At 49.4% G+C, this 12,362-nt stretch overlaps 1 protein-coding gene across 1 annotated transcript in view; it reads left to right on the forward strand.

Annotated features, from left to right (window-relative positions):
• The window catches only part of COL27A1 (collagen type XXVII alpha 1 chain), a 151,717-nt gene that overhangs the window by 131,286 nt on the left and 8,069 nt on the right, over nucleotides 1-12,362 (forward strand). The window contains exons 42-49 of the mRNA XM_057405899.1: nucleotides 4,003-4,059; nucleotides 4,194-4,247; nucleotides 5,165-5,218; nucleotides 6,480-6,533; nucleotides 8,044-8,097; nucleotides 8,173-8,280; nucleotides 8,599-8,706; nucleotides 10,109-10,216. Of these exons, the coding sequence (XP_057261882.1) occupies nucleotides 4,003-4,059; nucleotides 4,194-4,247; nucleotides 5,165-5,218; nucleotides 6,480-6,533; nucleotides 8,044-8,097; nucleotides 8,173-8,280; nucleotides 8,599-8,706; nucleotides 10,109-10,216 (597 nt within the window). The remainder of the gene's footprint in view (nucleotides 1-4,002; nucleotides 4,060-4,193; nucleotides 4,248-5,164; nucleotides 5,219-6,479; nucleotides 6,534-8,043; nucleotides 8,098-8,172; nucleotides 8,281-8,598; nucleotides 8,707-10,108; nucleotides 10,217-12,362) is intronic.

Below are 12,362 nucleotides of genomic sequence, written 5' to 3' on the forward strand. Positions count from 1 at the left end.
TCTGCTCTCGCCAACCCAGTTGCCAGAGCTGGCCTGAGTCAGAGCCCTTTCCCCTTGTGCTTTCCCCCTTTTGCTGAGTCAGCACGGCCGTAACCAGCTCAGGCTGGAGCAGTGACTCACATGTTAATGGTTTCCTGTCGGTGGTGTTGGCTGTACTCACAGAGCCCCGCACGTGCCTCCGGCAGCCGCAGCGATGCTCCGGCCCCAGCGTGGGAAGGGAAGGGATGGTCATTGGCAATGGTCAGTCGTGGGGTCCCCATGAAGAGGGGAAATGCATTGAGCTCTTTTCACTCCTTTTCCACTCCCCGTCATGGAGAGCTTCACTTTCACAGCCAAAGTGTGATTGCAGCTGGATGTGTGCAAGGAGCATCATTGCTTGTAAAAAGAGGCTGTGGGATGGAGATCCCAAGGGCTCGTCTTTGCATTCACATGCATCCATTCAGCTCAGGCTCCTGCGTGTCAGGACACCCTGTTCGTGATGCTCTCTGTGCTCTGCCTGGACACTCCTTGTGCTGCAGTGAGTCCCCGTGCTGGTGGCTGAGAGTCAGTGGGGCAGGGTGAGCTGCTTGTATGGCTGTGGGGATGAACGGTGGTCATGCTGCTTTTCCAGTCATTTCCTGCTGCTGAAATGCATCCACGGAGGATGGATTTCATCACCATCAATGCTGTTGATGTTCCTGCTGCTCTGCATCTCCATCAGTGCCTTGTTGGATTTCCTCTCCACCCCCAATGCTGCCCCATCCGCTTCCCAAGCTGCACCTCTTGCTCTTCCAGACTTCAGCAGCATTCCTCCTCTGCTATATTCTGCTGAGTGGCCATGTGGGAGCTGGCAAGCGTTAACCAAGCACAACCAGCCCAGGATAGCGATGTGAGAGCTTATGACCAAGCACAATGTCAGTTGAGAGCCTGGCCAGAGGTTTCTCACAGTCCCACTGGTGAAACTTGAGCATCCTGGCAGAGAACTTTGTAGTTGTAGCTACCAGAAGCAAGATGAGTCATTGACCTTACAGCAGAAGGAGTAAGCAATGTGCAGATACATATCCCTGCTGTTTAAATTGCCTGCTGTTTTATCTTAAACCATTGAAAGTTGCCATCTTCTTGAAAGCTCCCATCTCTTCAGTAGTAAATGGTCCCCAAATTATTGACCTGAAGTTCTCAGTGAAGCACTCTCCTCTTCACCAACATGATATTGGACAACTGGAAGACAAATGGACACTGGAAGAACATCCCTCAGAGATAACATGGATCTTGTGTCATCAGAGCACAGCAACGCTGATGATGGAATGAATTCCACGTGCAAGTATCCAAGCTGAAGCCTCACAAAGACACCAAAGCGTCTAATGGATCCTGCTGAGAACAGTCAGGTCTCTAATGAGCTTTGACAGCCAGATCTCACTCATGTCGGCCTGGAAGGTGAACAGGTCTCAAATACCTTGGTACCTTGCTGAAGAACAGAGCAAGGAGAGCACAGCATCCCATGCTGAGCCTCCACCATCCTTCCCTTCAGCATCCAGGATCTTGCATCTAAGTTTTCTTATCCATCTTTCCTTCTTATCCCCTAAGAGTCGCCTGGAACCCAGCCTAAGGACAGACTCCTTCCCTCTGGACATCTGTAACCTCATACATGCGTGCAAACATGAATATGGAAGCCTGAATCTGAGAAAATGAAGAGGGAAAGAAAACGGGTCCATGGCTGCTCTATGAGCTTTAAACAATGCAGTAAACTGAGCAGTGCTGAAGAAGGAGGATGAACAATAACGGGGAAGGTCTTCCCTCTTCCAGAGAAGCAAGCAGCTTGGTGAGAGGCATTCCTATGGAATCCAGCTCCCTTGTGCCATAGCAGGCAGCTACTCCAGTGCCTTTAATACATTTACAGCTCCTCAAAGAGGCCTTGCTCGGAGCAGACGCCTGCACTTGGCAGCTGCTTAAAGCAGTCCAGATGGGATCCTTTTAGAAATTACAAACTGGTGTATCTCACTTTGGGACAGGAGCCAAGAACAACAAGCCTTCCCTTCTTCCCCATGCGTTTTCCATTTGTATCCCAACATGTTTACTTTGCTGCCCTTTACTCTAACTTCTTTGCACTGCAACTTTCCAAAGGATTAGCACAAACCTTTCATGTCCCCCTTGAGCAGCAAAGGAAGTCCTGGAGGAGCTCGGTCCATTGCTGACCAGGCTGCAGGGTTTTCGCAGTTAGAAGACAAAGGGAAAGTTGGGAATTAAACTCAAAGGGACACAAAGCTACAATTCAGCTCTGGGGAGAAAGTGTGTGAGTCTTGATGCTCTTCAAGGGTCTCCAGAATTGAGCTTTCCTTGAGTTCATCACATCTCAGCTCCCAAAAGGCAAGGTGTTCACATCCTGCTTGGAAAGAAGAAATCAACGCCAAGACTTCAGCACAGTAACACGTATAATGGGACCCATTGGTTTTTTTTTACGTGAGACTTAAGGAACAGTGACTTTGATTCCCTTCTAACCTAATGCCTTTGATAGTGGCTAGAAAGCAAACCAAGTGCCAGGTTCTGCTACTGACTACCAGCAAGTTCAGTAGCGCTGGAGACTGGTGGCAGAGCCTATTAGGCATTACTTCCCTTTCTCTTTATTTCACCACCCAAATGTCTCCATCCGTTCCCTCAGTACTGTATTCTGGAGCCATCCTGGCACAGTTTCTCCCTATGTATTTCTCCAACCATGATACCTCCCCAGAACACCAGGCAAATATGCTGGAGTTCCCCACCCAGCACATGGTCTCTTAAGGACAGTAAGTATACCTGTGAGTATATACAAAATCCTGGCAACATCCATCCAACACGTTGCAGTACAGAGAAAGAGAATGCTGCCGTCAGCAAGCATGTGGTGGAGAGAGATGCACTGAGCTCTTTGCTACCTGTTAACTGCAGTAGATTTTGCCAGATCTTGAGCCTCATTCTACTGAGCAAATCACCCCAAATGTCTTCTTCCAGAGGCAGAATCACTAAGAAATCACCCAAGCACCCTTACTGCAGCAGCTACAGCTCAAACAGAAGATAGGAGTAGCCCAGAGAGAAAGTTCAGCAGTCATAAATACCCCAGAAAGGCCTGGTGCAACCAGTGAGAATTACACAAGTCTGTGGGAAACCTGGCTCTGCGTGGCTGTGGATGGTTGGGTTTCAAGGCTCTAGGATCACCCCAAGCACCCCAGACACAGCAGCCCCAGGCCCCCCCCAGACCTCCTCTCTCCATTAGCTGCAATGTAAGAGGCACTCTGAGACACATTCATCCCAGGGAGCCAGAGTGCCAGAGACTGAGCGATATGAAGTAGCCAAAAAGTGGAGGAGCTGGAACGTGGCTGTCTTCTACAGGGAGCAATGAAACAACTGTCTCTGAGCCAGGCTCCAGAGCAAATAGGGCACCATGACCCTGAGTGACTTACACAACAGCATTAAGAAAAGGCAGTGTCTGCGTTCAGTCTCGAGGGATCTCTGTGGATGTTTTAGAGAGATCTCGGCTATAAATAAGCCAGGTGATGTTATCTACCAACCAAACCACGTGTGGAGCATCCCATCAGCAACTGGAGCTGCCTGACCCTCCCACCTGACCAGTTGTAATGCAAACCCACAGTGGTGGCACACAACCAGGGAGCCCATCCAGACCACCCTTGTGCCCATGACAGCTCAGCCCTCAGTGAGGGTGGGGAAAGGCTTCATTAAGGAGCTTGGTTTGACTGTCGGCAATAGAAGCCAGAGGCAGACTGCTTCCCATATTGTTGTAATTATAAGCTCTATAACCCTTTGCACCTGGTTCTTTAGGGAGGACAGTTTAGACCAGACAGAAACAACCAGCAGAGAGGCCAGGAAAGCAATGTGAAGAGTCAGTGTGCTCCAGGTTGTGAAGCAAACAACAGAAACAATACAACAGAGCCTTTGACTTAGGAGCCTGTGGTATGGGAGGACTGAATTGGGTCTTAGGGAAGCATCTGCCACATAATCTGCTGTCTATATTAACACTTGCATTCTTATTCACAGGGAGAACAAGGAGATGATGGGAAGGTAGAAGGCCCACAGGGACCACCCGGAGACAGCGTAAGATGTTAAATCCCTTCTCTGATCAACCCTGGCCTGATTTTGACAGAGTTGGTTCCTTGTAGACCATGTACAACCCATTGAGGTATTGCGGATGACAGATTGTTTATGGCCACCTTGTTTTATTGTTGTAGGGCTCTGTTGGTGACAGAGGTGATCGGGGGGAGCCTGGAGACCCTGGTTATCCTGTGAGTCTTATTCCTAATGCATCATTCAGAAATGGTTGTCTCGGGGAAGGGCTTCCAGTCTGCATCAATCAGCCCACAGAAGGTCAACCCTTTGCCCAGTAGTCATGATTCATGTCTATGGTCCCTTGTCAACCACTGCACATGGTGGTTTCAAACAAGGAGTAACTCAGATATCTATACCTCAGGTGTTTCTGAAAGCAAATGTGGGTGCTACAGGTCAGCATCTCACAATGCCATGCACTTACCCGAGCACACTACACTGGCAGAATGAGCAGGACCATCTCACCAGAGGTATTTGTGATTACCAAGGAAATACCCTGGGGAAGGTGTGTACCAGTTTGGTCGTGCCAGTGCTGGTGAATTCAAGACTGATGTGCCCACGGTTGTATTGTCTTTCATGGGGAGATCTCTGTTCACTACTGGTATTTCTGTCAAAAGCAAGAGCAGGGTTATGAATTATTCCCTGTGCTCCTGATGCTCTCTTTGCGGGACATCTTCTCTGATTGACCTGCAAAGTCTTACTGAGTCTTTCCCCCATCCAAAAACAGCAGGTCAGAGTGACCCACCGTAGTAATCTACATAAGAGTTTCAATTCACCAGGGTAACAGTGCTGCTGCCTTACTTTATAGGACAGCAGTCTCCAACTGGTCACTTACATTAGTGCTGTGTGTAACTAGGAATGCATTAGAAAGCCTTCTTTACTGCTTAGATGGTGATTAGAGCTCCCCTTAGCTATTCCTTTCCAATGCACATCCATGGGAGCACATACACTACCTGCAAGCTTCAGCATTTCTGTATCAGCAGAACACAGATATGCAGGTCTTCTCCAATAGAGCACGTTACATCCCTTCTTGTTTCCCATTGCCACAACAGTACCCATGAATAAACATTTTTCCCCTCTCTGTTTTTCATTTAAGGGTCAAGAAGGACTCGATGGAGAAAGAGGAAAACCCGGCCAGCAAGGCTTACCTGTAAGAGATGCTGCTCTATTGTAAGCTACCCAATGTCCCTTGCATGTGAAAAGCAGATGCAGAAAGGAAGGAAGGTGGGAAGGGCTGCAGTAAGGAGTGCGCTGAGCTGTGAAATGCAATGTGTGCATTTCCATGAGCCAGGCCTAGACAATGGGCATTTGGGTCCATGTCGAGACTCAAGTGGGTGATGAAACAGGGATCATTCCCAGAAGCCTGTGTCCAAAACTGTCCTTTCTGAGTGATCCAAGAGGGACTAAAAAGCTTGGAGATGGGTGATGGGGGATGACAGTGACAGTGGAGGGGTCTGCTTGGGAGTGACACATCTGGCGTGCTGCTGGTGAGAGATGGGCCAGTGTGAGGTGAGAGCGTGTTATTCTGCTGGCATTGATGAAAGACAAAATTAAATCCAAACTTAATGGAAGGACTTTTTATTCCCTTGTATATGTGACTACTGCAACTGTGAGTGCAGCACACTGAATGTATTTTGTATTGGGAAATAACGTGGAATCAATTCCCATTCTTTGTAGGGCTGTTGGGAAGAGCAACAGGTTCTGGTCTGGGACAAAATCTTAGTGCTCTATCAAATGGCCTTGAAGTGGGTAGAGCTGCTGCATTCCTAATGGATGTAGTTTATTCTGAGGGGTGGTAGCACCTTGGATGTCAGTGGTTTAGATGGAGCAGAAGCTTTTTAAGTAAAGACCCATTAGAAACACGTGGCTCATTGGTGTTGGCCAAGCAATTGCCCCCGACACAAATACACACATCTGGATGGCCAGAAGAAAAGGTGCAGATGTGTGTGATGGGGAAGAGAGCTGTGAAATATCCTCTCTGCTTCATTCCTCCATAGCAGATCTCTAATATCTGACATCCAGGCAAAACCAAGGAGAGGGCTGCAGCATGCAGAAGGGAGTCACCACCAACACTAAGGATGCAGTCACTGTGTAGTCACTGCCGTACCTTTCCCACAGCAGGCTCCTTCCTGTCCACTTCCAGCACAGTTTTCCAGGCACCATTGGGAATTTAGGGAATATTTTCCATGAGTGCAAGCACCACCCAAGGGAGGGGGTAGCACTGATCCAACTGACACCCTGTTAAATGCTCTCTGGAGACAGTTCCTTCCCTCTTTCACCCACGAGGGCCGTCTGAGCACAGGCTCTTCCCCAGTACAGTCGGTGTTAGGGCTGTTCTTTGCTGTGCACTTGGTGCAAGGTGACAGCCAGAAGAGAATTTCAAGCAGCTTTTTCTTGCTTGTGTTTTGCAGGGGGATCCGGGACCACCAGGCCAGCCAGGAGCAAAGGGATCCAAAGGTGATGTGGTAGGTTTCAGCAGGGTGGATTTATAGTGTCCCAGGTTTAAAGAACCGGCTTGGTTAAGCGTTATTCCCAGGATGTGTGATTCTCCCTCTGGTCTGCGCCTTGAAGGACCTGCTGGGAGGGCTGTAAAGGTGCATTTGAGTGTCCAAGCCCAATAGCTTGGTGGCTTGGTGGAGCTAAAGAAGATGAAGAGAGTTTCAGTTTGAGCAGGTCTTCAGTCACTGCCACGGGGCTGTGTCTCCTTCCCATAGCCCTGTTCGTGGTGCCTCCAGCTGGCTCCTCTGTCCCTAAGGAGGTCTGAGCCAGGCAAGCGTCTCTCATTTGAACCATGAATGTTTCTGGCTTGAAACCTTCACGGATTTGGAGTCCATTTATCCATGCAATTATGTTTCTTGGAAGAGTCCCTCTATTGCCCTCATTGAGCAAGGAAACACAGCACACATGGGTCCTTCAGGGTTCATCGCGGTACCTCATACCTATTCCTTCCTCCACATCTGGCTGTACTGACAGCTGGCTAATTACTCTCACAGATCAGGGGCTTTATTTGCTAAAATATAAGAATGTGACCTCAGTGCTCAGCAAATCCCTGCTCCCTTTGGGCAGATGTCAGGATTTTAAATCTGAGCCTGCTGGGGTGATGCCAGGAGGTAGTGTAACCTCCTGTAGGTGTTATTGGTACATATAGTGGTATACATTGGTATATATATAGTGGACTAGTGATAAGGGGAATAAACTCTACCCATGGAAGGACAATCTGGAGCTGCCTTTGGGAGTAATGAATAGCAGAGAAAGCACCCCCAGGAGTGTTTCTTTCATGGAGCTGGTCCTGTGCAGATGGAGAAACAATGCACAGAAAAGGCTGTGCTTCTGTTTAGGAGTGCTTTAGTACATGACCTCACTGAGAGAGCCCTGGTGAAGGTGATGAGGCTGAGTTTTCCATTCATTCTGCACGAATTAATCCCTTTCACAGCTAACAAACCCCAGGAGGATTTTCTTTTCATGTCTCTATTCACATTGCACACTTCGGGCACAGGATACCCTTTTCATCCCCATCAACTTCCCAAAACAGGAGCCACCTCCCAGAGGAAAGCTCATCCTGAAAGCCATGCAGAAGACTCCACTGGGTCCTTGCTTTGGCACTGAGCTGCCCATGAACTGAGAGAGGACGCAGGTTTTAAGCATCTTGTTCTAATGTTTGCCAGTGCACCGAGTCCTCCCTCGAGTTCATCCTGCTTTCTTTGTCCTCATCTGCTCTGTATTAGGAAAAATGTAGGTCCTTGCCTTCTAGCTATTCATTCCTGCCCTAGAACTCTCAAGACGTACGAAGAATCGCTTGTAATAAAACCAAATAGCAGCTCATTGCCCAGTGTTGGAGCAACTGACTTTATAAATCTCCTTTCTCCACAAAACTCTTTCCAACCATTATCCGAACGCACACCCTCGGTCAGGCTCCCAAGTGGAGCTGGGTTAGAACTGCTGCAACTCTAGATGTCTGTCTGGCTTTACTTGCAGGGTCAAAAAGGAAAGCAAGGAGCACGGGGCAATGCAGGGAGCAGAGGCTCACCGGTAGGTAAAAACTCCATGTTCTGCTCCAGGAGATGCTGCCCAGGAGCTCCATCACTGACTCCTTTGTGATTTTAGGGCATCCTTGGCCTACCAGGTCCTCGAGGAGTGGTGGGAAGGCAGGGCCAAGAGGGTGCCCCTGGAGTGGATGGAGTGCCTGGGAAGGATGGCGTGCCTGGGATGCTGGTGAGTTTGCAAGTGTAATACAGCATCAATAGCAAAGGCAGCTTAGGAGCTGGAAAACCAAGAGGTAGCATAGGAGAAACGGAGGTTGTCCAGCTATAGATGGTCCAGTTTACATGTACCCACAGTAATTATAGGTCCCCCTGCACATCTCACATGCTGCCTGTGCATTGCCAAGTCTATAAATAAACCAGTGTTTCTTGCATGCACAGACTTCTGGATGCACCTCTGCCCATGGTGCTTGCTGAGGCAGGACCTCATCTCTGTGCAGAGGTGGGAAGAGCATCTTGCTCCATAACCTTTTCTGGGTTTCTTTCCTAGGGAGAGCAGGGCGATGATGGGGAGCAAGGCGTGACAGGGATGTCGGGCAAAAGAGGCAACCCTGGCATACCAGGACTCCCCGGGGCACAGGGACCACCAGGATTCAAGGTGAGTTTCTGACTCCCTAAGTTACTGCTATGAGCAACCCTGTCTGTGAGCCTGTTGTCTTGAAAGCTTGGATTCTCCAAGGTCTAATAAAGCTTCTTCTCCTGCTGCTTTTCACTTAGCTAGAGGCTGCGTAGATCCCTTTCCTCCTTCACCCCTCCATTCTCATGATGTTCACAGCAGCTGAATGTCCCAAAGACCCTTTCTCCTCTGTTCACTGAGCTCACATACAGCGTATACCCTCACTACGAACACTTTAGCCTTCTTTCATTAGAAACAGGGTTAAGAACCAGGGCCCTGGAGAAGTGGCAAAGGAACTGCTGCAGCCTGCCTGTAGGATGCCCAAAGCTGATGACTCCTTGGGAGATTTGGGTGTCCTCTGGCTGCTGCTTTGCTAGGCCTGAACTGCCAAAGGGAAATCTGTGCTGCTTGGGGTTTAGCATGGATTTATTGCATTGGAATGGCTGGAGCCAGGATGGGCTTGGACCTCACTCTGGGTGGAAGCAGGGCCAAGCTGCTTTAGTGACCTGGGGGGTTATTCCTGGTCATTACCCTAGTCCAGGCCACAGGATCTAAACGGGACCAGAAGCAATTCAGCCTTCTGTAGCCAGACTCAATGAATAGGAAGTCTCCAGCTGGGTGTGAGAGGCTCTCAGGTCTGGGTTAAATCGCTGCCTCCCTTAACACATCCCTCTTGGACTGTCACTTGCTGCCCTCCAGCTGCCTTGGGTAGAATAACAGGATGCTGCCATAAGCGACTGCAAGACCGTGGGGTGTTGTGGCAGATCCACACCCTGCTCCAGGGAAATCTACTGCCCCTTTTCCATCTGCTCAACCATCCTTGGCTCTTGCTGCCTTTGCTCCTCTCTCCCAAGCGGAGTCACTGGGGCTTGTGCAGCTCCTGATGCATGGCAGAGGGAATTGATGGGGAGCAACATGTGGTGCTGGGTCTCAGAAACCCCTCTCTGCAGTCGCTGGTGCTGGGGAGCACGTTGGCTTCGCAGGCTCTGGATTGCAGTTCTCCAGCTGGAGTCTTGGAGCATCCTCAACATTTTAGATGGATTAATCATCACTTGTGGGGGGCATGAGATTACGGGAAGCTCCAGGGCAGGACAGGCAACACATGGAAGTGCAAACAGAAGAGGTTTCACCCCTTTGCTGCCCTTAGCCCTGATGCAATACAGCTCTGCTGAAGCTCATGCTCTGTGTGAAGCTCAGGAGGGGACCAAGCCATGCCCATCACTGGTGCATCCTGCGGCAATCCGCCGTAGCATCTCCTGCTGAAACCACATTCCTTGTCCCGATGAGCCACTCTTCCCCAGCTTTCCATCTATGGCTATTTTGGCTGAGCGTTGTTATATTTAGCTCCTGTCCTTCAGAATTACTTGAATCCTGTTATTTTTAGGGTGAAAGAGGATTGCCTGGACAGAGCGGCCAAACAGGGAAGCGAGGATCATCGGGAGGAACGGGCCTTCCAGGGAGCCCTGGCGATCCAGGACCCAAAGGACAACCGGTTAGTGATGAATGGAGCTGATCAGCCCTCAATCCATGGTGTCTCCTGCAGGAAAGGGTGCAGGCTGGGACAGCAGGGTGAACCCTGGGAGGGCCTTTATGGATGAACCCATAACCAGGGTGTGCATGAGTGCTGGAGCATCACCACAGCTCCCTCCATCATGCGCGTTTCCCTGCTCACTTGTGCACAGGGATGTGTAACCCATGCCTGTGCTCCCCAAGACAACATGAGTGTCCACATCATCCTCATGCCTGTGGTTCCAGGCCATGGTGTGTGCTGGCAGCCAGGCTGCAGAACCATCTCAAGCACCCTCAGCACTGTCTTTATCAGAGCTGTTATAAGCACAGTGGGAGCCCATGGGAGGTATTGAGTGAAGGAGGTGAACCAGGCACCCTGAGCCACCCAAAGAGTGGGAAGGAGGGTCTATAGCTCCTCTGGGATGTGCAGGAGGTGCAGGAGTGAGTGTCATTGTGCAGTTTTTAGCCTCAGTCAAAGCAGAAGCTGAATTCCCACTCCTGTCTCCGAGGCTTGCTCCAAACCCTTCCTGCTTTTCCTTATTGCGCTGGTGGGATTGTCCTGTTCAGCACAGAAGTGCACACTTTATCATCCTGAGGTTATATTGACAACACACAAGCCATTTAGATGGGGAAGATCATCAGAGGGTCTAGTTAGGCCATAGGTGCAAAACTAACACAAGAGAGATTGGGGCTAACACAAAACGAGGAACAAGATGAACCCCGAACAACCTCGATTACAATAGCCTTGTTTGGATATTTCATAGAAAACCCTGTGATGGCAGCGTTGAAGCCAGCAACAGAACAGCAATATCATTTTGCCTCGTGTCCACAAGTGGTAGGCTCATTTGCCCAGTATTGCCTATGCCTACCTTGCTGCATAGTGATGGGGTCTCCTTAGCTGAGATGACTCCATGGCATTGAAACCATTCTGACTCCCCACTTTTGCCTGGAACTCCTCTATATAAAGAGGGCTTGCTTGGTTCTGCTATTGCAGGGAAGACCTTAGTCCTTTGTTAGTAGCAGTTTTCCTTTCCAGGATCCATAAAATGGCAGTTAAATCAATTTGCATCCCTGGAAAGTTCTTTATGCTCCATCGAGTCCAACCAAGCCCTTCCTTGCCAAGCACTTTCTCACTGCTGTGGCAGGAAAAATCCTCCTAACACTGAGTTCTCTTGACTGCCTCTGGAATAGCCTTGTAATAGAGGTGGTGGAAACCCCATCGCTTGAGTCATTTACAACTGGGCTGAACAAGACACTGTAAAACACCCCATAAAGCACAATTCAGCGTGGGTCACTCAGTCCTGCCGCGAGGCCAAACAAGCCTTTTCCATCCCTGATGTTCCTACGACTGTACATGAATCATGTGGTGCATGTTTCTGACCCTTTTTCCTTAGCACTGAATCATTTCACATTCTGACATCTGAGAAGCCGGGAATATCAAAGCTCACGCATCTCAAACGTGGTGAGATGAGGGTGTTTATGCAAGCACATGCTACCCACTGTGGGGTTTTCGTTCTCAGGGTGCATGCGATGTGCTCATCCGAGCTTGTTGGCATTCCAAATATTGTATTATTATTATTACTGCAAAATAGAGCAAAAACCCCTGCAGGGTTGGCTAGGAAAAGGGTAAGGGGATATGCACAAAGGGTAAGGGGACGTGCACAAAGGGTAAGGGGACGTGCACAAAGGGTAAGGGGACGTGCACAAAGGGTAAGGGGATGTGCACAAAGGGTAAGGGGATGTGCACAAAGGGTAAGGGGATGTGCACAAAGGGTAAGGGGATGTGCACAAAGGGTAAGGGGACATGCACGGTTGTCCTGGGTTTGAGTGCAAGGTTATGTTGTAGGAACATGCACTTTTTTTGACAGCTTGAATGAGTTTGAAACTATCTTTTAACAGGTCAGCCCAGCTGGTATTAGAAATACAAAGAGTTTGTTTTAAAGGGCTTTGGGGATGGTTTATTTTCAGCATGAACTTTCAAGATCTATGTCAGAATAGATGCTCCGTCCTGCTTCTGCTGATGGTGGTCCAAGCTAGACAAGCATCGGCTAGAAATAGTGCAGGCATGGCCCCCATTTGGGAGCAAACAGGCTAAGTCTGGGATCTAAGTAATCCACAAATCTATGAGA

The sequence above is a fragment of the Pezoporus wallicus genome, unplaced genomic scaffold (assembly GCF_028554395.1).
Source record: "Pezoporus wallicus isolate ANWC-B61680 ecotype Strahan unplaced genomic scaffold, APGP_CSIRO_Pwel_v1 contig_4684, whole genome shotgun sequence".
Lineage (NCBI taxonomy): Eukaryota > Metazoa > Chordata > Aves > Psittaciformes > Psittacidae > Pezoporus > Pezoporus wallicus.